Source organism: Coffea arabica, chromosome 7e (assembly GCF_036785885.1).
Source record: "Coffea arabica cultivar ET-39 chromosome 7e, Coffea Arabica ET-39 HiFi, whole genome shotgun sequence".
NCBI lineage: Eukaryota > Viridiplantae > Streptophyta > Magnoliopsida > Gentianales > Rubiaceae > Coffea > Coffea arabica.
Window position 1 is genome coordinate 8,337,865 of NC_092323.1, and position 25,172 is coordinate 8,363,036.

At 36.0% G+C, this 25,172-nt stretch overlaps 3 protein-coding genes across 5 annotated transcripts; all 3 read left to right on the forward strand.

Moving 5' to 3' along the window:
* The first annotated feature begins 842 nt into the window (after window positions 1-842).
* Window positions 843-5,288, forward strand: LOC113698622 (proline-rich receptor-like protein kinase PERK15). Of its 3 annotated transcripts, none has more exons than XM_072058524.1 (9): window positions 843-1,113; window positions 1,503-2,207; window positions 2,575-3,096; window positions 3,244-3,330; window positions 3,431-3,501; window positions 3,588-3,664; window positions 4,030-4,177; window positions 4,310-4,471; window positions 4,842-5,288. In XM_072058524.1, the coding sequence occupies exons 2-9, from the start codon at window positions 1,649-1,651 to the stop codon at window positions 5,145-5,147; spliced, it is 1,932 nt and encodes a 643-aa protein (XP_071914625.1). In that variant the 5' UTR covers window positions 843-1,113; window positions 1,503-1,648; the 3' UTR covers window positions 5,148-5,288. The 3 variants fall into 3 exon arrangements, with proteins under 3 accessions (XP_071914625.1, XP_071914626.1, XP_027074302.2); XM_072058525.1 differs by having other exon boundaries at window positions 843-1,031; XM_027218501.2 differs by having other exon boundaries at window positions 844-1,113; window positions 1,503-2,198.
* A 1,679-nt stretch (window positions 5,289-6,967) lies between these two features.
* Window positions 6,968-13,033, forward strand: LOC140011134 (U1 small nuclear ribonucleoprotein 70 kDa-like). The gene is made up of 10 exons (XM_072059516.1): window positions 6,968-7,269; window positions 7,783-7,897; window positions 8,004-8,083; window positions 8,797-8,872; window positions 8,968-9,032; window positions 9,125-9,187; window positions 10,726-10,807; window positions 10,933-11,095; window positions 11,755-11,820; window positions 12,091-13,033. The coding sequence occupies exons 1-10, from the start codon at window positions 7,171-7,173 to the stop codon at window positions 12,827-12,829; spliced, it is 1,548 nt and encodes a 515-aa protein (XP_071915617.1). The 5' UTR covers window positions 6,968-7,170; the 3' UTR covers window positions 12,830-13,033.
* Window positions 13,034-19,484: 6,451 nt separating this feature from the next.
* Window positions 19,485-24,289, forward strand: LOC113699003 (sulfite exporter TauE/SafE family protein 3). Its single transcript, XM_027219019.2, has 13 exons — window positions 19,485-19,500; window positions 20,493-20,784; window positions 21,144-21,303; window positions 21,576-21,776; window positions 22,091-22,155; window positions 22,246-22,285; window positions 22,493-22,554; window positions 22,700-22,786; window positions 23,029-23,079; window positions 23,183-23,404; window positions 23,529-23,622; window positions 23,746-23,886; window positions 24,037-24,289. The coding sequence occupies exons 2-13, from the start codon at window positions 20,551-20,553 to the stop codon at window positions 24,117-24,119; spliced, it is 1,440 nt and encodes a 479-aa protein (XP_027074820.2). The 5' UTR covers window positions 19,485-19,500; window positions 20,493-20,550; the 3' UTR covers window positions 24,120-24,289.
* Window positions 24,290-25,172: the final 883 nt, after the last annotated feature.

Here is a 25,172-nt window from a genome sequence, read left to right on the forward strand (position 1 = left end):
GGGAGTATTCATGCATCGTGCAAGTGTTTGGTGCCTGTGTTTAGAGAGGATTTTTCATTGAATAAATAATAGTACATTCTAAAAATAATTAGTCATCAAATATGATAAAGTTAATAATGGTACATTTTAATTACAACTCACATTTGTACACTTTATTTTATTAATACTTTTACAATTTTATCATTCTCAAAAGACCTCTACAGATGTCAATTGAAAATCGTCCAAGAGCAGACATAAGTTGTTAAGGAATATTCTCCAACGACTAGTTATAGCAATGTGTTAATTGCACAACGTGTTAATATGTTTTTGTATAAATTGCACAATAAATTTCACATTTCAATTAAATGTATCTATAACACCATTTCAGTAATTATACCAACACATAAGTTTATATGAGTTATACTCGATGCAAAAACGGTTGCAGAATAATTTTATATTACAGAAATATTCGGATGTCTTCATAAATCAAAGTTTAAATGTACCAAAATGAGGGTAATTCGATAAATATACATAAACACATGCTGCCTTCAGTTGTAACAAATGTTTTAAAAAAAACTACACAACATTTCATATTTCCAAAAAATCCCTATCAATACGATTGAAATTCAAACTCCCATTTGACCGCAACTCATTCTTATATATATAGTATAAGGATAAGGATATTATAGAGGAAAACGAGAAAATTTTAGAAAAATGACTTTTGGTGTTCCAATGGAAAATAACGAAAATCTAGATATTATTTGGCAATGGTGGGGTAAAAATACCAAAATGTCCATGACTTCAATTCCTATGTGATCCAAAGAATAGACAAGTGAGGCTGGAGAAATAACGGACTCGGTGTCCGAAATTACAGGTGCCTAGGAGAAAGATTTGAAGAGAGACGGAGGGATTAGATGTGTCCAAAGGAGGAGAAGGTATGAAGAGAGACGAAGAGAGAAAAATGGAGAGGAAAGCCATTGTACCCCGTTTGTAGGAGGCAAAGGTGGGACTGCTGAGGAAGCTTGCGAGCGTGCGTTTCCCTCCCTAACCTAGTAAGATGGCTAATATGCAACTTCAATAGCTTTTCTCTCTCTTTTCTTTGAGATTCCTTCCGGTTCCAAGCGTCGGCTTCAGGTCAGCTATTTTCCCTGCATTAGGAAGAATTTACCACCAACAACATTTATTTACACAAACGTCAAATGCATCTCAATCAGATAGTTACTAGTACGCAGAATGATCAATTTCATCATTTTGCAAATGAGAATGCAACAAACTAATGATGCATCGTATGATGGATGCTACATTGTGAGATAACGTAGGCAAAAAGTCTCCACAATTTTTTTTTTCATGAAATATAATATAATGGATTATGTAAATTTTGCATGTCAGAAATTGACGTGCGCGTAACTTTGTAGAAATGAATCATCATTGATCATCGACGGCTGTAGCGCTTGGACGTGTGTTTGGTTAATTGTGATGATGAAAATGTAGGTGAATGATCTGCTGTTGTTATTGTATTTCAGGTGCATTAGGTTTGTTGTGGCCAGCAGTTAGGGGAAAAGATTGAGTACTTTCCGGCTGATTAGCGTTTCCAGACGTGATTATCTTCGCCGGAACTACTCATTCAATTCAAGAAGAAAGGGAACAGTCGCCTCTTTCGCCTGTTGAAATGGAAAAGAACGATGGAGGCGAATCTCCCAAGGATTCAAGCCCACCAAATCCTTCACCCGCTCCAGAAGCATCTCCACCACCACCTCCTCCTGCATCCGACGCACCGCCTCCTGGGAACTCCACCACTTCTCCACCTCCTCCACCACCTTCACAACCAAACTCCCCTGCTCCAACCTCTTCACAATCACCACCCCCACTCCCACCCAAACAAGGCTCTCCCTCGTCCTCGCCTCCCCCGCCACCACCACAGCGGAGCGGAACACCATCAGGGAACACTACATCACCTCCCAGCGGGTCCAATCCAGTTGCTCCTGCCGCCCCTGGGAGATCAACACACCCATCTCGCGGTGCCCCTGCAGCACAAAACTCCCCACCTTCTTCAGGCTCCTCTGGTAGTGACTCCTCACCATCTTCTGACTCCGGACCAATTATTGCTGGAGTAGTTGTGGCAGGAGCTGTGGCTGTTGCTTTTCTCTTGGTTTGGCTAATGTGTTCCAAGAAAAAGAAGAAACAACCATACTATATGGATCATGGACGTCCCCCGAAAGGTCTGTCAGGTCTCCACACACATTTGTACTTCATTTTCTCACTTTCTGATATATACTGGTACTTGATTACTTTTGATTAGTACTCCACATCTGTCAAACGGGATCCTCTCTTCTGTCAACCAATACTACACGGTTCTTACTTGGATTTGCTGAGTCATAATAATGTATAGTATGACCAAAAGTTAAAAGCCTATGGAGATAGCATTTGAAGTTAATTTACATGGACCTCATAAATCTATGTTCTAGTAGATGCTAACAAGATGCAATAAATTATGAGCCTGTTTGAGGGAAAAGAAGTTAACAAAATAGAGAATTTGCGTAGTTATGATGTATTCGGGGTAAATTGACCAAGTCATTTGTTATCTGGAATGTTCAGATGCATACTATAATGGCTCCAGTCTTTGGAACAACCCGAACCCAGAGCACGTTGTTAAGGTTCCACCACCACCAGGTGGGATGGCAGGCCCCGGTGGTGGCTGGGCTGCTGCACCTCTAACACCCGACGGAAATGCAAGCAGTGAATATAGCTCAAACTTTGGGCATAATCCTGCAAGTTTACCACCTCCATCACCAGGTCTAGGTGGATTTAACAAGAGCCAGTTCGGGTACGAGGAGCTAGCTGCGGCTACTGGTGGGTTTTCTCAAGCTAATTTGCTGGGCCAAGGTGGATTTGGGTATGTACACAAAGGTGTACTGACTGATGGAAGGGAGGTCGCTGTTAAGAGCTTGAAGTCAGGTAGTGGGCAAGGCGAGAGAGAATTTCAGGCTGAGGTCGAAATCATTAGCCGTGTCCATCATCGGCACCTTGTGTCACTTGTTGGATACTGTATTGCTGACGGACAAAGGATGTTGGTTTATGAATTTGTTACAAACAAGACCTTGGAGTTCCATCTTCATGGTAAATTTTTTCTTCCTCAAGTACCTTGTTGCTTCCAGTTTACCAACTCAACGAATACCATGTTGATTGTCAATATTTTCCAACACTTCACTTCTGTTTGCTTGATAATTTCCTCCAAAGTGTCTAAAACAAAATTTTGGGTTGAAGGAAAGGGTCAGCCGGTCATGGATTGGGCGGTTAGGCTTCGGATTGCATTAGGATCAGCAAAAGGCCTGGCTTACCTCCACGAAGATTGTGTGAAATTCTTCTCCACCTTCTCTCCGCTCTCCTCCTCCTCTTTCCCCTCTCTTTCCCCTCTTCTGAATCGTATATACTGCTTCATTTATGGGTGCAGGCTATCCTAAAATTATCCACCGTGACATCAAGGCAGCCAACATTCTACTCGATGACAAGTTTGAAGCTATGGTAACAATTTAAAAGCCTTTGACAAAGTACAATCTTCACAAATAGTTGCAAAATGACTTACAGCCGATGGTGTAACTTTTACCCAGGTGGCAGATTTTGGATTGGCAAAGCTCTCTTCTGATAATTATACTCATGTCTCAACTCGCGTCATGGGGACTTTCGGGTCAGTCAAACTGAACATTCGGATAATAACTTTCTTCAATTTTGGGAGAGAGACTCTTTCTTGTACACATAGTCTGTTAGTCATAAAAATGCCCCCAAGCAGGGAAAAGTGCATATAAACCATTATCATGTAGCTGAATGAAATCTTCAGATGTCAGCTCGTATTACTAGAACTTTTCTGAATAAATATTTGTAAGTTGCATCCTCTTGTGATAGTTCTCTCAAGAGTGCGCTGATTTCTCAGTGTGTTAATTAGAAGTTGGTTAAAATGTATCTAGCATTTCGTTCTGAAAACATGTGATCTCGAAACTGGAGAGGAGCTTGAATGACTTTTCTAACGTGGGCACTTCCTGTTTGAGATTGCAGGTATCTGGCTCCTGAGTATGCATCGAGTGGAAAGCTAACAGAAAAATCAGATGTCTTCTCATACGGGGTCATGCTCTTAGAGCTCATAACTGGGAAGAGACCTGTTGATCCCACCAATAAATTCATGGAAGATAGTTTGGTGGACTGGGTTTGTCCTTGAATCCTCTTTGTGCAAATTCAAGTCTCTTAGGCCGTTTTACACCTGTTCTACTACCATTTTTTTTTTTTTATTGGGGCTCTAGCTTGATCTCACGAACTTGATCTCTTTCACATATAACAGGCTCGACCACTACTTTCTAAGGCACTTGAAGATGGTGACTATAGTGAGATAGTTGATCCACGTTTAGAAGGAAACTATGTCGCCCATGAGATGGCTAGAATGATAGCCGCCGCTGCTGCATGTATTCGTCATTCTGCTAGAAGACGCCCAAAAATGAGCCAGGTACATCTCTAGGCATTGCTTCCGGAAAGAGTGTTAGAAAGAAAACATACTGTGAAGCTGCAGGAGCCAAGTAGACACAGTTTTTGAAGCTAAGTCCAATATCTTTTGCGTCATAAAATTGGCTCATCGCAACCTAAGTGATTGCGAGGGGGCTAATCCTTTTGGGCGAGTAATCTATAACCTAGAAAAGCTCCTCTATATAGACGATTGGCTTAAGACAGAAGTGCAATTTATGAATCCAACTGTAGATTATTCTAATTTGTTCAGGAGTGATTTCATCTTTTCTGTCTTCAGCATGAGACGCAAGAGTATATAGTATAGTTTATGTTTAATCAGTTCATGGCCTGATACATTCCTTATATGAAAACAGATTGTGCACGCCCTGGACGGAGATTCGTCACTGGAGGACTTGAACAATGGTCCAAAGCAAAATCAAAAAGGTGGCCTTGGTTCACAAGGCGCGGTCGAGTCACAGACGTATGACACTAAAATGTACAATGCTGACATGAACAGGTTCAGGAAGATGATAATGAATACCCAGGAGTATAACAGCAGCGAATTCGGTGCAACTAGTGACTATGGGCTGAATCCGTCCGCTTCAAGCAGTGACTCCAGAGAGTCTGCTGCTGAGCACCAGAAGCCGAAACCATCGACCGGCCTAACTGCTGAACACTAGAAGCTAAGCCACCTAAAAATGCTATTGCCTTTTTTTTTCTGATTATTATTGCTTGTTCCACTACAAGTTTTAATTTTTACTCCAAACCAGGGAATTCATCGAGTTCTTGTTCCAGAAAGCAGAACTAAAGATGTTTTAGTATCAAGTGAAATCTGCGCACCACCGCTCTTATACTGTTCTAAATTAAAACCACGTCAGATTTATGTATAAATATAAAAACAATTAATTAGAATACATATATATATACACACATAAAATATACATGTACTACTACAATCTTTTAGTATATGAGTTTGGGTGGGTTGGCTCAGGGGCAATAGCCGCCCTTTCCCAAGGCTTAATTAATGCTTGGTTTTGAGTTTTTGAACTTTTAATTCTCGTTTTGTCACTTCCCTTGTCCCCAATGTATGGAAGGGAACAACATTTTGTGCAACAAATAGTTTTACTCTTTGTGGCTCATGGCTATCAAATTGTCTCACATTGCTTGCATCAACATCCAAAATACACGAGCTCTGGACGGTTCGTTCTTTATTTATTTTCCCCTTCTTTTCGCGTTATGCTAGAGACAGACTTTTAAAGGCTTGCAATTTTAGTTCAAGAATCAGGGGTGGATGCATGGCTGGAGGTAGTAAATATTAAGCCGATTTTTTTTTTCACTAAGCTATCAACATGCATTTGCAAGGAAGAAATATATTATGAAAAACGGTTCCTTTATAAAGTATAGTGTACATTTTTTTTTAACTATTAGATTTAGATCATTGGCACGTAACCTGAATTCAATATGAAATATAAATCATGTACATGTGAAATATATCCATAATTGCTAGTATAAAAAATTCACTGCATTGTTAGTACATAAAAAGTTATTTCTCCTTTACATCACAAAAAAAAATATATGAATAAATCTTATATACACTATCATTATATATACCATTATAATTAGATGAATGCTACGATTCAAATTTAATAACATATTGTTAAGTTGATACCATATACTACCAAATTTAACAGCATAATATTGCGTTATAGTATATACAAGATTAATCCAAAATTTATACTATCAAAATTTTGACAATCAGCGACAGACAATTACAAATACGATATGATGAAACAAATGTCGGTAAAACAGGATCTCAGAACTAAGAATATTACGCAGTCCTAAAAAATATGTTCATTATTGTAAGTCGTGTAAGCCCCCTCTCCCTCTCTCGGTGCGGGCAACTTAGATGGTTTTCGTCTTCTCCTCTTTAGGAGCATGTCTCATGTTCGACTCCCGAAAGCTACTGTGCTGTGATTTTTGGAGCGGGTTCTCACAGCCTAGGAGAAAAGTAGTCTGGCCCGCTTAGGTGATTCTGGCTAGGCCAGGATACCTCCCACTTAACCAAAAAAAAAAAAGTCAGTGTAAACCGGCCCACGAAATTTCGAGTTCATGTACTCATTAGATAGTATAAAACCTGCCCCTCGATTAGCTCCCATAAGTCGGTGCAAAATCAAATATCCTATTTTCTGGAACAAATTATTTACAAATTTTTTAGTCAACAAGCTTATGGCGAACCTTACTTACAGCGTACAAATTATTCTCCTTTTCTCAACACTTCTCTTTCGATGAGCACAAGAACAAAATTATAAAGTAAAATTTGATTTTGGGAATTTGATAAATCTTTTTTTACCCAAAAGAATTTGATAAAAGGAAAAAACACAGAAAAGAAAAACTTCAAACGCGTGAGCGACTCAGAACGAGTCACGAAACTAGCGACTCAACTCGTGATGTTTCCCTGACTCGACCCCATATGCATCTAATATCTATATAAGCCCATGGAAAAATCCCTTTCGTCTCTCGAGGCTCATGTTGCCGCTTTTATGTGTCGTCGGCTCTAGGCACAGAACAATCGTGTTTTAGATCCGATATTCCGACCGCCCTATCGATTGTATTTCACCGTCTGATTATTCCATTTTCGCATCGATTAACAAGTATAGACCCTCAGACAAACCCTAGGACGCAGCAGCTTAATCTCCAGCGACGATGGGAGACTACAGCGATGCCTTAATGCGTAACCAGAACGCCGCCGTTCAGGCTCGCACAAAGGCTCAGAATCGTGCCAATGTTATGCAACTCAAGCTGGTGCTCGCTCTAAACCCTAGTTTTTAATCTGTTAAGTTTACATTCTAGCTTTTTAGGTTTAGTTATCTATTACTTAAGCTTGATATTCTATTAGCTAATCCTAGTTTGATTTAACTGTTTAGTTATTCAATGTAAGTGATGGATGGAATTAAAGTCTTAGTCTAGCAGTTTCTGGATAAGGTTCTCCCTAAACATTTATTTTGGTGCATTCTGTGCATCTTTTTACGTTTAATTGCATTTGTTAATTATAAATAGGTCGGAGAAATCCATTCGGAGATGTATGGCTATTAGCTTTTGTTAAATTGCCTTCGTTGGATGACAGTGGCAATGAATTTGATGATTATAATTTTTAGTGAAGTTTGAGAAAAAAAATAAAGCGGTCGTATGTGCATGTGTTGATGGTGCTTTTAAATTGTTGGGAAGTGCTTGAGATTTCCTGATAAATTATGTCATAATCTGTGTACCTGTTTGTTTACCTGATTTTTACTCGATTGTTTTTCTTTTGACGCGTAGATTGGTCAAAGTCATCCAACAGGTTTAACAACCAATCTTCTGAAGTTGTTTGAACCCCGACCTCCTTTGGAATATAAGCCGCCTCCAGAGAAGAGAAAATGCCCTCCATATACAGGTTACAAGTTGTTATGTGGAGTTGAAATTTTCAGCTCCAGTCTGAGAAGCATTTTGTGTTTGTTAAGCCACTTTTTTGACATGGATTTGTTACTTTTATGCCTCAGGTATGGCACAATTTGTTAGTAATTTTGCTCAACCTGGAGATGCTGAATATGCTCCACCTGTTCAGAAGGCTGAAACTCCTGTAAGATTCAATTTTCAACCGTCTGCATGTATTTCTGATATTTGTCAAAGCTATTACCTGAATCTGGAATTCCTCCATTCTGTTTTGAATGGGTTGTTGCTACTGCTGGTCACAAGAATGTATGTCTGTTGTACCGTGTCTTTCAGCTGGAAATAGCGAATGTTGATGAAATTTGTTCTGTGTTATTTGAGGGGTTTGATGTACTATATACTTCACATCTTACTTGAAATAGCTCTAGTGGTACCATGACTTGCTGTCCTTATTAGTTCCAATTCCTGGTATCAGTTTCAAGATGCAATTTAGTTGCCATCCTCTTTTTTTTTTGCATTACACTGTTTAATTTTGTCAGTACCAGCCATAAAACTTGAATGGAATGTTTGGCAATTAGAATAAATAATATGCAGTTTTGTCTTAATGCTGTAATTTCTTTCTTGTTTGGTGGACTTCTTTTTTATTTTGTTTAATTAGTTTATGTACCATCTGGTATTTGTTCAGTACAGTTTACTACACCCACAATGGGTGAATTTCCCTGGAAAAATGGATTCCTTTCTATTCATTTTTTTAACATGAATTGAATTTTAGGTGCATGCTGTTCCTTTTTTTTGCTTGCTATTAGGGGTTACCTATAATATGGTGCCTTTTACTAATCAAAGAACATGTGCATATATAATGAAGCAAATTCTGTAATTTTGTTGATTTATTGGCAAAAAAAGGTAGAAAGAAGGGCCAGGATCCACAAAATTCGACTCGAGGAGGGCACAAAAAAAGCTGCTGAGGAGCTTGAGAAATGTAATCATCATGTCACTCTCTTTATTTGTTTAAGCAATTCATAAACTGAAGAGAGGATCTTTATAGACTAACTAGTTGCTGTAATTTTTGTGCAGATGACCCAAATAATGACCCCAATATTTCTGGAGATCCGTATAAAACACTGTTTGTGGCTAGGCTTGTAAGTGATGTGATGCTGCTAATCTTTACAAGAGCCTTAATATTTTCTTACATTTTGGTTTAAATCTATTTGACACATATTTTCATTTTCAGAATTATGAGACAACTGAGAGCAGAATCAAAAGGGAGTTTGAGGCTTATGGTGCTATCAAGCGGGTAGGTATTAAAGAGCACCGAGAGTGTGCTCTGGTTATTGGCTTTTGGTTTGGTAAGAAATTCACCATAATGGTGAATTGCAAATCCCTCGCCTCTTCTGATCACCCATCTCCAACCCTTAGTCACTTCCCTCACTGCTCCCCAAACAATAGGAAAAATAATAGGGGAAAAAAAGAAAAGAAGCAAGTACAGGAAAGGTAAATATGTGACAAGGAAATAAAAGCATAAAGGAAAATTGACATCACTTTATACCTGCCTCCTATTATCTCTTTTGGATAATAATTGTGGAGTTTTTGGTTCTGGAGAGCACACAATTTGTGGCAAGACTACAAAACTGACTTGAGTTAAATTTCCTTATAGCCAACATATCCTGTATCCAAAATGTCCTTGTACATGAATTGTTTTGTATAATTGATTTGAGTCGGGATTTATACCTTTTATAATTATCATAAACTTGATAAATTAAATTTATTTACTATACCATTTTCTGTGTCTTACTCCTAAGAACTTTGTAAAAATTGTCTGCTCATCTGAAGTTGGGCAATGCTAATTTCAACATCTGAAGTTAGGCAAATATTAATTTCAAGTTGTCTCACAAGTTCACTTTAGTATCATTGGCATTCCATAGTTTTAGGGCCCTTGGAAAAGTTAAAAGAGTGTTTGAACGGCTGATTAATAGCAACATTTTTGCTGTGATTGAGAATGGTTGGATGTGGTCATCGAGATTGGAGCTCTTGCTCAGGTATCTTAAAATTGCATGTAGGTTTGTCTCCGTTGCCCTTCCTTACCTCTTTTGAAATTTGTTGAGTGTAAGAAGTTGCCCTGGGTACTGTTCTAGTGTTAGGTACTGCTTCTATGGTAGGTTTTAAAATATTAAGTAGTAACCCTGGTAAGGGGGGAATTTGCTTATGGTGGCTTTGGTTCATTCATTCATTCAATGGTACCATTTTGATTCAAAAGATGGTGCTTCATCCTGCAAAGCAAAGCTGAATACTTAAGTTGAGCAACATAGTGATGGATGGTGCCTTTTGGCCCTTGTTCATGCCGAGACTGGAGACTGACAACTTAATTCTGCACTGGGTAAAAAATGTCGGGAGTATTAGCCATCTCTATCCTTTTCTTTACTGTTTAGCACGTGCCTTTTCTGCTACTAAAATCTTACTTTTGGATTTAAAGGCTATCAAAAACGTTTCAGCGGTTCAGAAGATATCCTGGTATTTGACATATTACATATAGTTGTTTTGCCATTTAAAAATATCCCTGGTAAGGGGAGGTTAGTTTGTCCAACTGGTAAAATGTCCTCGTCATTGTGCAACTCTAGCAGTGATGGTGATGCATCTGGCCTTGGAAGCTGTATATTTCAAAGGTGAGCACGGCTATGAGGCATAATGCCTGTCTGCCGTGCAATAGGATTTTACTATATCTGACATATGAAGTGCACAAAATAGAAACGTATTGTATTTATAATGTCATGTGTGCAGCAGATCAAAGCACTCTTTTATGACTCTGCTTATTTGCAAAATATTTTACTTTTGCAGGTTCGCTTAGTAACGGATAAATCGACAAATAAACCAAGAGGCTATGCTTTCATTGAATATGTTCACACCCGTGATATGAAAGGTCTTGTATCTGTAGAACACTTTGGCCTACTGATTTTTTGGTTATTGGTGTTGACATTTCTTTCCTGATGTTGTTTTGTCTTAATTTATTTTGTGACGTCAATTTATGCTAATTGATATGTGCAGCTGCATATAAACAAGCTGATGGTAAGAAAATTGATAACCGGAGGGTGCTTGTTGATGTTGAACGTGGAAGGACTGTTCCGAATTGGCGACCCCGTAGGCTGGGTGGTGGCCTTGGAACAACTAGAGTTGGAGGTGAAGAACTCAATCAGAGGTACTCTGGGAGGTAGGACCTAGTTACCATTATGTGAACACGCATTAATTTTTCATCAAATGGTAAAATCTTTCAAGCTGCTGTCATCTGGGCCACTTCAGAAATGAAAATTGAAAATGCTTTTCACTTCCCTGTACTGAGATTTTATCACAGAACTCGTTAAAAGAATTGAGGCGGTAATTTCCAGCTCTTCTATTCATTCTTGGGAGGGAATAAGTAATTCTGTTCATCTGGATTCCAATTTTCAGTTATTTTATTTGAATGATTTGGTGTTTGCTGTAGCTTGTCTATACCTTTTTGTGGTTTGGGTATATTTCTTGTTGGAATCTCCAATGAAAGTGCATTCTCATGTTACCAAATTGATTTCCTTGCAAAAGGGTCTTGGGAGGATAAACAAATTTAGCCTCTTGGTGTAGTATGTGCCAGGTCTCTGATATTTATGAACTGGGTGGGGATCATGATAAAAATAAACATGGTCTTTTCTAGAAAAGCTGAAGGTGCAGTTGTATTTGTAATGGTATTGCACTGTGTGTTTTCATGCATATGATTGCATTATCATTTGAGATATGGTATGTTAGTTATAATCATTTGAAATATATCTTGATTCAGTTTAGAGAGTGCTCCTCATTTTATGGAATGTCATAAATGTTTACATCACTTAAATTGTTCAGAGAGCAAGTACAACCTGGAGGGGCATCTCATTCTGAGGAACCAAGAATGCGGGATGATCGAGATCGGTAATACACCTTCTTGTAGTCCTCCATTTCACATTCTTATGTCTTGATTATTGTTACTTTTTAAAAATTCAATATGTTGCTGAACAGAAGAAATAAGTTTAAATATGTTTGGTGGATATTCTATCTTGAGTGAGAGAGATGTTGAAGCAGTACATCATGAATTATTGAAGCAGTACATTATGAATTATCTTGACATCTCGTCCTAATCATGCTCTGGAATTTGTACATGTTGCCTTTGTCTGCAACTCATTTATATGATGACTGTTTTAGGGAGAGGGAGAAGTCCCGTGAAAGGGTCAGGGATAGGGAAAGAGAACGAGAAAGGTCTCAGGAGCGCTCTCAAGACAGAACAAGAGATCGTGAGCACCGAGAGGATAGGCACCATAGAGATCGTGAAAGAAACAGAGATAGGGACAAGGAGAGAGACCGTGGTCGTGACCGTGACCGTGATCGAGATCGAACACGTGATCGCGATCGCGGTCGGGACCGTGGTCGTGATTATGAACGTGATGGAGACAGATCTCGTGATCGAGAACGTGATCGCAATCGTGAGAGGGAGAGGGATAGAGACCGGGATTATGAAGTTGGTGATGCTGACAATGATCGTGGTCGTTCTCATGATAGAGAGTATGACTATGACAAAGTTGAAGCTAAGCATGACCGAGAGCGGCATGGCGAAAGAGAGAGAAACTATGATCATGCGGAGCAGGAGGATGATCGTGGATGGTATGAACAATCAGATCATGGGCGTAAGCGTCCAGAAGGGGAGCATGACCATGGACACTATGACTATTATGATCACTATCAAGGTCAGGGACAGTATGATAATCAAGGTGCCCAGGGTGATGATGACCGTTATCAAGATTCTGACCGATATCATGACAGATATGATCAGATGGATGAGGACAACTATGGTTATGAGCGAACAACATCTGAGCCACAAGAGAAAGACCGAGATTATCAGCGTTCTGATAGGTCGCTCTCTCACTCGCTCTCTCAGGATTACTAGTACTAATTACCAATGCAATGGTACTTGCGAGTTTCTTGTGCTTCGCTGGTAAGGTTAATGAGGTCATAGTGTGCTTGTTGCTCTACAATAAAATTCTGATGCTTTAATTTGCTTGTTTCTGCAACTATTTTCCCCTGAATATTGAATCTTTTGGTTGATAATCGGTTGGCTCAACACAATCATAAGGGTCTGATTTAGAAGTTCTGTACCGAGTGCGAATTGTTTTAAGTTTTTGTGTTTTGTGTGTTTTTTCTGTTTATTGGAAGGAAATTGTGCATGTCAAGAACTTTTGTATACACTCTAGCACTTGACTATTTGCCTGGATTCAGTCATTATATGAGATCTGCTAGTCTTGAAATTGCTATTGATAATTTGTGGATGACGATAATTGAAGCTGCACTGATGGTATCCATGTTAAGAGTGTTATTTAGATCCCCATTGTCTTTACTGCTTAGTTAGGATACTCTGGTGTTAAATTTGAGAACTGTTAGAAAGCCAGACAACGGGTGGGGTAGAGACAGTGGAGAAAAGCTCCACTGCCTACTAATTTCCCCGCCCCTGCCTCGTTCCCCATCCCCGCTTCCCTGCCAGACTAATAAAAATTTATTATATAATTTTATTATAGTTAAATTTTAGTAAATAATCAAGCATTAAAATATTAACACATATTATTATTCATTATAATTTTACAATTGAAACTCATAAAAATAATCAAATAAAAATTAAAATAATTAAATTTTCGCTTTTGATACAAATATGATCAATAACTCATTGTTGCACTTGTGCATTTTTTTATTTGGAGAAAAAAGTATTATTGTATTAAATGTAATTAAAAATTTAGTATAAATGCATTACTCCCTTCATTTCATTTATTTAATTATGTTTAAAAAATTCAACTTTTTAAAAATAGTAGTTTAATTGTGATATTTTTACTTCTTTTTTTAATTTTATTCTTATAAATTCAAAATTTAAATTTGAATGGTAATATTTATATGATTAAAAAAAAAAGAAGTATATTGAAAAAAAGGTTAAAAAATGTTTTGATTTTTTTAACATGGCAATTATTTTTGAATATTTTAAAATAAAAAATATGACACGTTCAATAAGACGAAAGGAATAGTAAACATAGTATAACTAACTAATAATTTTTATTAATTAACATATATAATTATTAATATAATTGATAATATCAATTATATTATATATATTAATATATATTATATAATATACATAATTAATAATATTATTATCATAAATTTATAATTAATTAAATTAAATATTATAAATATAATTATATACATATATATTTATTTTTTTTAACAATCTAAACAGGGGAAAAAATTTCCCGCCCCATTAGCCTCTCGCAAGGCGGGTGCCAATTGCCATCCTTACTTTGGCCACCTGCATAAAAATGGGCAACACTGCCAACGAAATCCCCACTCCAGAAAAAAAAGGTTTGAGACGATTTGGCACCCGAATCGATAAAAAGATAGCATATTTGTTATTCTTAAGCACATCCCTCTGCAGAAGGAATGCTTTAGGTTGTTCGGTATGTATAGTGTTGCAAGAAATACTCTTGGTCCTGAAAAGTATCGCTAGTAAAGGCCTTGCACGTCCAGCCACACGAAAGCTTTGCATTCGGTCATGTATTTTTTATGAGAACGAATTGAAAAAACTTGAGGTCAACATAAAATGGTCCAGATGTAAACTGGAGTAGAACGAACGGATCGAACTTGAGGTCAGCCTGTTATGATTCAGATTTAAGCTGGAGTAATTTTCATGTTTCTCGTTCACGGTGATTAAGTCAGGAACAACGTATTATCTCTGCTATTTTAATAATTAGTCTCACTCCTTGCTTATATCTCTAGTTAATAAATACTTGTATGTATCTAAATAACGTACGTTCCTATTCAAAACGTTTATCACATTTTGCAAAATAATTTTTTTCGTTCCTCACTTTTTAAAATGTAATTTTATGTTCTTTACAAATTCACGATGGTTAAATTTGATTCCTACCTATGTTTTTAACTAGTTTTTGGTCGGAATCCATCATGTACCTTGTACATGATTATTTTTTAGAGACAAAATTGTCAAATCACAATTTATATAATCCGATTCATATCCCTCATATTTCATAAAATGAATTTTTTTGTCCCTCACATTTTACAAATTAATTTTTTTCATCTCTCATTGATCATGTATATGAATAATTTTTTTAAATCCACGTATATTTTTATTTGATTTCACTTGAATAGTACAAATAACGTATAATATGTTTCTATTTGATTTCACCTAAACAAGTTAATCATAATTGTACACATGCTATTCAATAGAAATATACATGGATTTAAAATTAATAATTCAATTTTAAACCCATGTATATATCTATTTGATTTTACCATATGAACTTATTTGTGACCTTTTCTCTTTTGATAATAATTCATTTATTAAGTTGTATAATAAAATCATATAATTAACGGATTCTAATTCGAATTCTATAGTCATGCTAACAAATTGCTATTTAAATCTAAAATTTCTACTCGCCACCTTTAAGACCAACAGTTGAATTACTTATTTTATGATTGTCTTAAATTTTGAAAGTGCCAATTATTTACTTTTTTTGTCATACTTTTCCTTTGTTTATTTTTTCTATCCAAATTTAATTTGATATAAATATTCGCCAATGTTTAGAATGAAATCTCTTCTTTATTTTCAACTTTTGAATAAAAGAAAATGAACATGAATGAAAAACTAATATATTTTTTTGAATTCATATATATACCTATTTAATTTCATCTGAACAGTATAAATAGCATGTAATATATTTCTATTTGATTTCGTCTAAATAGGCTAATTGTAGTTGTACACATGCTATTCGTATTGTTCAGGTAAAATCAAATAGATATATGTATATATATATATATGAGTTTAAAAACAAAACTATGCATACACATGATCAATAAGGGAAAATCATTTTGTAAATGTTATTCATTTTATAAATGTGAGGGATGAAAAAATTCATTTTGTATTCATACATATGATCAATAAAGGATGAAAAAAAATCAGTTTGTAAAATGTGAGAACAAAACAATTTATTTTGTAAAATATGAGAAACTATAAATCGAATTGTGTAAAATTTGATTTGACAATTTTGCCCTTAAAAAATGATCATGTGCAAGGCACATGGTGGATTCTGACAAAAAACTAATTGGAAACCTAAATAGGGATAAATTTTGACCAATGTAAATTTATAAGAGATGTAAAATTACACTTTTAAAAGTGAGGGATGAAAAAGTCATATTGTAATATGTGAAGGACGTTTTGAATGATTTTTCCTTAGAAAAATATTCATATTTTGTCCATTTCAAAATTGTTTTGAATTCATACCTTTTAATTAGTGGTGTATAACATGTGTGTAATAAACCTTTGATATATTATACTTTAAAAATTATATTTCAATTTTAAAAAAAAATTAAATTTTGAATATGGATAACAAATTATCTTTCTAACTATATACAAAATGACGGTGGCATTGACATTTAACATAATTATGTAGATTTATACGTACAAAAGTAATGAGATATAAATTTTAATAAATTCAATGTCTCACACATGAGGAAAAAAGTTAAAATTGATATAAATATAGTATAATCTTGAAAAATATAGTAATCTTAACCTATTTTCAATATTCATATTATTCATGTACGACTTTATATGTGTAATTTTACCAAATACATATTTTTGCACCAATCTTTTAATCGTACTTTTGTAAAATAATTTTGGATAATGTGTGTGTATAATATCTCATAGCCATCACGTATTTTATTAACTATGCTTACATGTTATAATGTCTATAAGTACTGTGGTAAAAAAAAAAAAAAAAAAACTCTACTAATCGTCTTTTAATAAGCCATGGCAATCCGAAATAGCCCTCCCTAGCGGATGGTCTTATGTATAACTCGTGGATGGAAAATCCGTCCACGTCTTCCCTAGTTTGTTGGCCTGTAAATCCCAAAAACTTCTGTCGGCCGGATCCATTATTGTGAAGGGACAGATATGCTCGTGAAGACAAAGTGAAAGAGGATCTTTTTTTCGAATCCGAGTGAAATAGGATCCAGTTGTAAAAGTCAGGGAACAATTCACGTGAAGTTGCCCATGGTTAAGCTTTTTAGCTTTGTCACCAACGAAAAGTGAGATCTTTCATTCTTCCTGCTCATGAGATGATGCGGCTACAATACAGACACATATCCGGATAGCATATTAGCAATTGCATCCTGCCCCTAAAGCGGCCTAATTCCCAAACTCGAGGGAGAAGTTTCGTGGAAGCCACGTCATTTTGTTTGTTTTTGCCGTAGTAACATGAAATGCATGCTCACGTAAATAGGGTGGGTTTTAAGCAGCTTACCCAGATGTGGCAGCGATAATAACACCACTGTCAAATTAGTAGCTAAGTGAGCCTGTTTGAATTGCTATTTTTTAAAATTTTTTGTAAAAAAAATATTTTGAGTTAAAAAATGTATTCACGAAAATAAAATTTTTTTTTTGAGAGAGAGTGACAATTCAAACAAGGTCTTTTGCTGCCTTAGCCCCATTTCATGAGGTTGAGATCGCACAGTTGCTAAAAAAACTTGAAATAAACGGGCAGGCAAAAATGCACTATTATTTGTAATGAAACAAAAGAGACACGAGCAGCTGTGTTGACGGGGGATCATTCAGTACATTGTCGTGCGTCGTATATATACAGCCCCGTGTACTAAGATTCTAAGAACTCTAGCATACCAGTATATCAACTAGAGGTATCAAAATGGGTGATTTGGACGGGTAAAATGGGTAATGGGTATAAGTTAGTCAACCTATTTATACCCATTTAATTAGATGGATATAAATGGGTAAGTAAAAAAATGAATTGGGTAACTCAATTACTCATTTATAACCCATTTATTTTTAACTTTTTGTAAATTCATTTATATTCATTTTTACAAACTAAGTTATCAATTTATACCATCCTTTGCACTCATCATTAGTTTTAAATATTTATTTATAATATTCAATAAATCTAATTATCAATTTTTTTCTCATCTGTACTCTATGCCGCAAAATTACATACTATTTAATAATTAAACAATAGGAATATAAAAATTTGAAATAAGTACTATAAAAGTTAACATAAAAACTTAATCCAAAAATTTTGAACATCTAGCATTTTTTCGTGTGTAACTTTAAAATTTCATTTTGAAAAAGTAAGAAAAGAGACTAAAACTTGTCATAAATTGGTAATGTTGAAAAATGAGCAAGTTAACAAACTAAAAGAAAATAAAATGATAAGATAAAACCAACAAACAATAATAATAATAATAAAACAAAAGTAGTTAATATCATGACAAAGTGAAAATTTTGAAAAAAAAAATGGGTGGGGGAAGAGAGAAAATTTGGGGAAAGACAATTCTAAATGGGTTAATTGGATTTGATGGGTTATTTAATAATACCCATTTATACCCATATGCAAAAATTTAAATACCCATACCCATCTATTCATGAACGGATATGGATGGACAACTTAGTTAAATGAGTTTGTTTGACAGCTATAATATCAACTATCAAAGGAAGGAAATTAAAGAGAATAGTCAAGAAACCCACTAAAATAAAATGATCCCTTTCAAGTACTCTCGACGCTCCGGCTGACTGATCCTTTTCCTTCCAAGAATTAGCCGGTGAACAACAGCCACAAGCTCTGCACAATCCCCTAAAACGGGCCTAAAAATTTGTAATTATTTACGTATTTATTTTCACCATGACTTGCACCACTGAAGATTAGCATCCTCCAAAAATATAAATACCACTAGTACTTAAATAAACTTATCCTCAACTACTGAAATCCCGACAGTACTAAAAAATCTTTCCACCTCATGGTTCGTTCAACCACTGAGCTTTGGCTCAATAGCCACCAAAAAAAGGACTTAAGTCTCTCTTTGGACTATATAGATCGGGAATTTAAATTCTGTCTGTAATAAAAAAATTTCAAAAGTAATGTCAGAACACCCCTTTAATTTAGTCAGGTCTGTATACCTTTTAGTTTAGTCTAAATTACGTTATACAAATATTATCGTTGCAGATCAAAAAAAAAAAAAACCATCTCATGGTTCAAAATTTGAAATGTTACTATTGGCCCTTTGCTTCAGCAGGCCAGTTCCATCACGCACTAATACTAATAACAAGGAAAATGATATACTAGTGGATTATTATGTATCATCGGTTTTCTGAACTACCTGGGTATTGCTTCCTAAGTTGCAATGGTAATTTGGCTTAGTGTTTATTAGCCTGCGTTGCAGTTGCAGAAGTACAACAACAATTCCTATAATAGAAACTCCTCCTATCAATTAGTAGTATTAGTGTCCATCAACTTTTATGTTCCGGGGTTTTTGTACTGGTATCATTGTTGAACTTATGTTCCAATCTACATATGGCAGTGCGAAGGAGCGGCACAGAGACATTACTTGAAGACACACCAAGCATCATTAATTTCATTGAGATACTGATTGATGGTCCTCATCAGTCCCAGCATACTCATATTTGAGTATATAATATGTATATGTACCTGATGCTTCGCAACACTCTTGAAGAATTTCGAGGAAGTTTCTTCTTGACGTTATAGGGCGGATCGTTTGCAGAAAGTAACCACTCTACCATCTTAATTGATTTTGTTTTCTATTTGATTATCAATGTAGTGTCGACAATAAATTGCAAGGAGACGCAGCCACAGTACCCCAAAAAATATGCTCCGTACATCTCCTAGTTTAACCCCCTTTTTATTTGTCGTTTGGTAAGAGAGCAAAAATCTCAGGAATGTATGCTCAAAAAGAAAGGTTAAAACATGTGTAACATGTGGTTAATATGCATTCGGATTTCTGTTCTTTATCGTGTAAATTACTAACGAGTAGAGTAATATGTTGTCTCAAAACAATACTAATATTTTGAAGAAATTAGTAGTTCGATCGTAATATTATACAATAATCATAATCTTGAAAGTATGCCGAATGTCAGACTTTGATCAGATGATATTGATCTTAACTATTATTTGCTTAAAGTGGCACCAGAATGAACATGAATCATCCTTTCTACAAGGGCCTGCAGTGCAGGGTGAGATGAGGAGATGATGATTGTTTAGATTTTTACTGTACTGGAAAGCATGTTTTGTGGAGTGTTTCTATGCTTGTGTAATAGCCAAAAAGAATGTAGGCTCCAAAGTAGAATTTCCAATTCCAAGTTTAACGGTTAGAATTTCTGAGAAGGAACTTGGTCTGCTTTAGTCGTTTGAAGCACCATGCTTTCAACTGTCCATGCTATCTCACATGATCAAAGCCTCTTCCCGTTAGTGCACACCGTAACTCGTACAGCAGTAATATTTGCTTTTAACCACATTCTAAAAGATGCATGGCAAGCAACTTTTCATTCTGCAGTGATCTGAATAGACCAATAAGTACCCTTAGGTTAAGAAGTACGCCAAAAAGACAAAAAGAAAACAAAAAAATATGTGCCCGGAGCTTGATAATTCATATGGGAGATTTATAAATATTGTAGACGACGAAACAGGACTTGCCATTTTCTATCGTCTTCATATCCTCTTCATCCTCAAGATTTTACTCCTCTTTTCATCTGCATGCAGAGTAGAGCTAGCGTACACAAGAACCCTAACACAGGAAAGTAAAGCTAAGAATAGCATCATGGCTGAGGGAGTTTTTGGGATTAACCAAAGAGCCAAGGCGATTGCATTGACAGCAGCATGGTTTTTCTGCTGGATTTTGTTTACAGCCAGTGACATCGGCAGTGCTGAAAGGCTCCTGAAAACCGTCGAGCCAGGACACATTGTGGAGAAGGAAATGAGGCAAGGATTCATAGTTCGATTGGTGCATTTCCTCTGGCAAAGTGGAAAATCTTCTTATCAACATGTTTGGCCCGTAAGTTCAAAAATTGTCTAACTAAGCCCATGTTCCTTATTTTCGCAACCATTTTTCTGTACTTAACTACACTTTGCTTTGCTAAAGGATAGTGTTTTTGTTTTTTTTCTCTTGTGAATTCCTATTTCTATATTAGGCGTATCACTTTATGTTCATGCAAATTACGTCTGATCATGCATGTAACATCAACTGGTCCAATTCAGCTGTCAACGGGAATGTCCTAGAGGAGTATCAACTTTTGTCCTCTGTAGTTTGCAACTCTTATTTGCTTCATGGAGTAAATTTTATCCTCTTTAACTTTTGTGGAAGTGTTTTTTGATTCGTTCCATTTGTTTTTTTTTTTTTTTTCATTTGAACAGGAGATGGAATTTGGCTGGAAACTGGTGGTGGGAACTGTGGTTGGGTTCCTTGGAGCAGCACTGGGAAGTGTTGGAGGCGTTGGAGGCGGTGGAATTTTCGTTCCAATGCTCTCTTTGATCATTGGGTTTGATCCCAAGTCATCAACTGCCATTTCTAAATGTCAGTTTCTGATCTTTAATTTGGTTAATTTCGTAATTTTCATGAAAGGTGCACTTAAAAGAAAACGAACGGGAGTAAAAGACTAGATACAAACACTCAAATAACATCCCCGGACCATGCAATCAAATGTAGAACGTGTTAAAATAATCAAGAGCCATATAGTTCTGCCATTCTTTTCCTGGCATTTAGTCCAATTCTCAGCAAATATTTATAAGCAGCATCAGTCTCAATTCTCCTTGTATGAGTCCATCCTCTGTTTGTTTCCATCATAGGTATGATAATGGGTGCAGCTGGTTCAACAGTATATTACAATCTGAGGCTGAGGCACCCAACACTAGACTTGCCTCTGATAGACTATGATCTGGCTCTGCTCTTTCAACCTATGCTCATGCTTGGCATCAGCATTGGGGTGGCTTTCAACGTCATCTTTGCCGATTGGATGGTTACAGTGCTGCTCATTCTCCTGTTCATAGGTAATATATCACCTTTGCTTTATGCCAATCCTTTTGATTCTGTTCACTACATGCAAATGAATTTGACTCAACGTATGAGGAGGTTTCATGCTTGAGAAACTTTTACCTCCATCGTCTTCCTAAAACTCCAATGGACGTATTGTTTTTACATTGATTGATCAGAATTTAGACAGAAATGGTGCTCCATCACTATCAAATTCTTTTATTGTTAGGACCATATGCAATAGGGCATGGATCCTTTATATGTGTCTGAGAATTTGCTGAGTATCAATAAGGCAGCTAGTAATCTAACACGATAAATTTAACTGTGATAGGAACATCTTCTAAAGCATTTTTTAAAGGACTAGAGACATGGAACAAGGAAACTAAGATGAAATTGGTAAGGGTACTCCACTGCTGTTTGGCTCGAATTGGACCTGGGTGTTAGTCACTGCATTCACTGAAGCTTGAAATTCTGCTTTAATTTCAGGAAGCAGCTGAAGTGGCGCAATCAAATTCTAAATTAAATGGTGAGTGCGTTAGTAATAACCGTCTTTTAATTAATAAAGTTTGTATAAATCCACCTAGCAACTGTACTGCAAAGCTATTCAAGCAAATGAGCAAAAGAATTAACATAAGTTCATCAAATACTAATCCATATGCATTTGGTTGGCTTGATAAAAATGAATACAACTGATGCTGTATACTATTTTATAATTTCACTCATTACAATGCAGAGGGTCCTGGAAACGAATATAAGCCTCTACCAGGTGGTCCATCTGCTCATGCAGATGAGAAAGTAAGTTATAGGTCCACAACTGTCGTTTGTTTTTTTGTTTTTTCTTCCCTTTGTGTGTGTCCTGTAATAGACCTCTAAAACTCTTTGCAATAGTTACCCTTCAACCTGTTTCAAAGTTCACTAGTAACTAATTATTTACATTCAGGTTCCCCTGCTGTACAACATCTACTGGAAAGAGTTATGTCTGTTATTGTTTGTGTGGATAGCTTTCCTGGCTATTCAGATTATGAAGGTACTCTTTTGACAATACCATAACATTTGAAAACAGCAAAAATAGTTTCTTAAGAAACTTTCCAAGATCATAGATCTCATCCTGCTTCAAAAGAGTATATTTCCTCCTCGGATCTTCTGGAAACCTTGTGCATTGGCAGTATGATGGATTAACCATTTGATGCTAGCAATAATAATACTCGGTATTTTTTATGATCCATTTTGCAATAACACAAATCTCATACTGTACGAGTCTCCTTGCAGACATACACACAGACATGCTCTGCCAAATATTGGACACTGAACTTCCTGCAGGTAAAATTTTTATCTAATGAGATTTTCAACAGTAAAAAGTTGATCAAGTGCTGTGAGGCAATTCTCAAAATAATCCTGCAAAATAATTTTTACATTTGTCAAGGTACCAATTGCAGCTTCAGTTTCCTTATATGAAGCAACTTGTTTATACAAAGGGACGAGGACAATCGCATCCAAGGGGAAGGAAATCACAGTTTGGAAACCAAACTTGATTTTTCTCTACTGTTGCTTGGGCATATTGGCTGGCGTTGTTGGAGGATTGCTTGGGCTAGGCGGTGGCTTCGTCTTGGGACCCCTTTTTCTAGAATTGGGAGTTCCTCCTCAGGTACATTTTATTTTTGGTTCTGTACTGCAGGTACATCTTTGTAAAGAATTCTCCTTTCCATTTCAATCTCAGTAGTCAATACTCCATTTCAATCTCGTTTTGAGATGTTTACATCTCTTGTCAGGTGGCAAGTGCAACATCGACTTTTGCAATGACGTTCTCATCTTCCATGTCAGTAGTACAGTACTACTTACTGAACCGATTCCCAGTTCCTTATGGTAAAGAAATCGATCTCCGGATATGTTGTTGATGAAAGAAACTCCTAGATTCAAAACCCAAAAAAAAAAAAGAAAGAAACTCCTTTTCATGTATTCTCTGACTCCATTGGTATTTTGTTGCAGCTACATATTTTGTCTTAGTTGCCACAGTTGCTGCCCTCGTTGGTCAGCACGTAGTAAGGAGGATAATTGCAATACTTGGCAGGGCATCTTTGATCATATTCATACTGGCACTGACTATTTTTGTCAGCGCAATCAGCTTAGGTACAAATCATTTTCACACTTCTTTTACATTCACAAATTCTACAAAACAAAAACTGTCTAGGAAGTAGGAGTATCATTCTCTTGTCGTTTAATATTTGGTTTCATGGTGTTGCAACTAATGAAGCAAAATGGTTCCTGATATTGTTGCAGGTGGGGTTGGCATAGCAAGCATGATTGAGAAGCTGCAAAATCACGAGTATATGGGGTTTGATAATTTGTGTCACCAGTCCTAATGTACTATTATGTTGATTATACTCCACGAGTCAAGGGTTTTCTCCGGGAAGGATACTACAATCTGGGCCATTCTGTTTCATAAATAAAGCCCACTACTACTGCCTTCCTGGGAGAAAAGTCACCTACGGACATGTTATGTTTCATAATTAATCCATCCACGTTTTCTTAAGATTGCAGTAACATATTTTTGCAACCACTTTTATCTTCGTTGTTTTGTGGTAGTAAATGATTTGTGTTGAAAGTTGTCCTAAAGCAAACATCGTTTGTGTGAATTTGGGTGATTGGATATTGGAATCAAGTTGTTACTGAGCCCAAATAACGCTTCCACTTCCAAGACATTAGCGTCCTTGGGGGGAAGAGGTTAAGTCGATTTTTGTTTCTTGAAATAGTACTCCCTCCGTCCGTTCTACTTTGATAGTCCTGTTTTTTTTTTTTTTCGTTTCCAAAATATGGTCCACTTTCCAATTGAAAAATATAGTTATTTTTAAATTTTTTCAAAATGCTCTTATTCAATGTAGGTTGTTATTACAATAAATTACCTTATTTAATACATTTAAATTTTTCAAAATATATTGATATATGAAAAGTTAACTTTGTTATTCTTTCAAGCTTATTGGCGGAAATTGAAAATGAAATGGAGTACTAGGCTGATGAAACTTTTTGATTAAGAAATGAAATATTAGGCGGCTAAACTTTTTTAATTGAAAATGTGAAATAATGTAAAATGAGGATTGATTCTTTCTTGACCATCAATTCAAGTTTTCATGAATAATTAATATTCCATAAAATTGTACTCTATTTAATGTAAGGATATTTTAAAAAAATAGCAAACTAAATTTGTTCTTTCAATAAAGTTAACTATTTTTTTTATACTGTATAAAAAAAAATTAGAATTGTCAAAATAGAACGCTCTTTTGCGTGCTGGGTTTTGAAGCTGGGAAGTAGGAACCTACATTTTGAACCGTGACCAGCAAAAGAGTCGGCAGTTGTATTCCCTATAAATAGCAACGCCATAACCAAGACGTGCTTTTAATTTTTCAAGATTTACGCCT

Excerpts from the sequence above, each read along its gene's own strand:
- LOC113698622 (XM_072058524.1), top strand. The coding sequence starts at position 1,649 with ATGGAAAAGAACGATGGAGGCGAATCTCCCAAGGATTCAAGCCCACCA. Across the intron at positions 2,208-2,574 it reads TCCCCCGAAAGGTCTGTCAG|ATGCATACTATAATGGCTCC; the intron begins GTCTCCACACAC and ends TGGAATGTTCAG. Across the intron at positions 3,097-3,243 it reads CTTGGAGTTCCATCTTCATG|GAAAGGGTCAGCCGGTCATG; the intron begins GTAAATTTTTTC and ends TTTGGGTTGAAG.
- LOC140011134 (XM_072059516.1), top strand. The coding sequence starts at position 7,171 with ATGGGAGACTACAGCGATGCCTTAATGCGTAACCAGAACGCCGCCGTT. Across the intron at positions 8,084-8,796 it reads TTCAGAAGGCTGAAACTCCT|GTAGAAAGAAGGGCCAGGAT; the intron begins GTAAGATTCAAT and ends TGGCAAAAAAAG. Across the intron at positions 8,873-8,967 it reads TGCTGAGGAGCTTGAGAAAT|ATGACCCAAATAATGACCCC; the intron begins GTAATCATCATG and ends ATTTTTGTGCAG.
- LOC113699003 (XM_027219019.2), top strand. The coding sequence starts at position 20,551 with ATGGCTGAGGGAGTTTTTGGGATTAACCAAAGAGCCAAGGCGATTGCA. Across the intron at positions 22,156-22,245 it reads AGGAAACTAAGATGAAATTG|GAAGCAGCTGAAGTGGCGCA; the intron begins GTAAGGGTACTC and ends CTTTAATTTCAG. Across the intron at positions 23,405-23,528 it reads AATTGGGAGTTCCTCCTCAG|GTGGCAAGTGCAACATCGAC; the intron begins GTACATTTTATT and ends ATCTCTTGTCAG.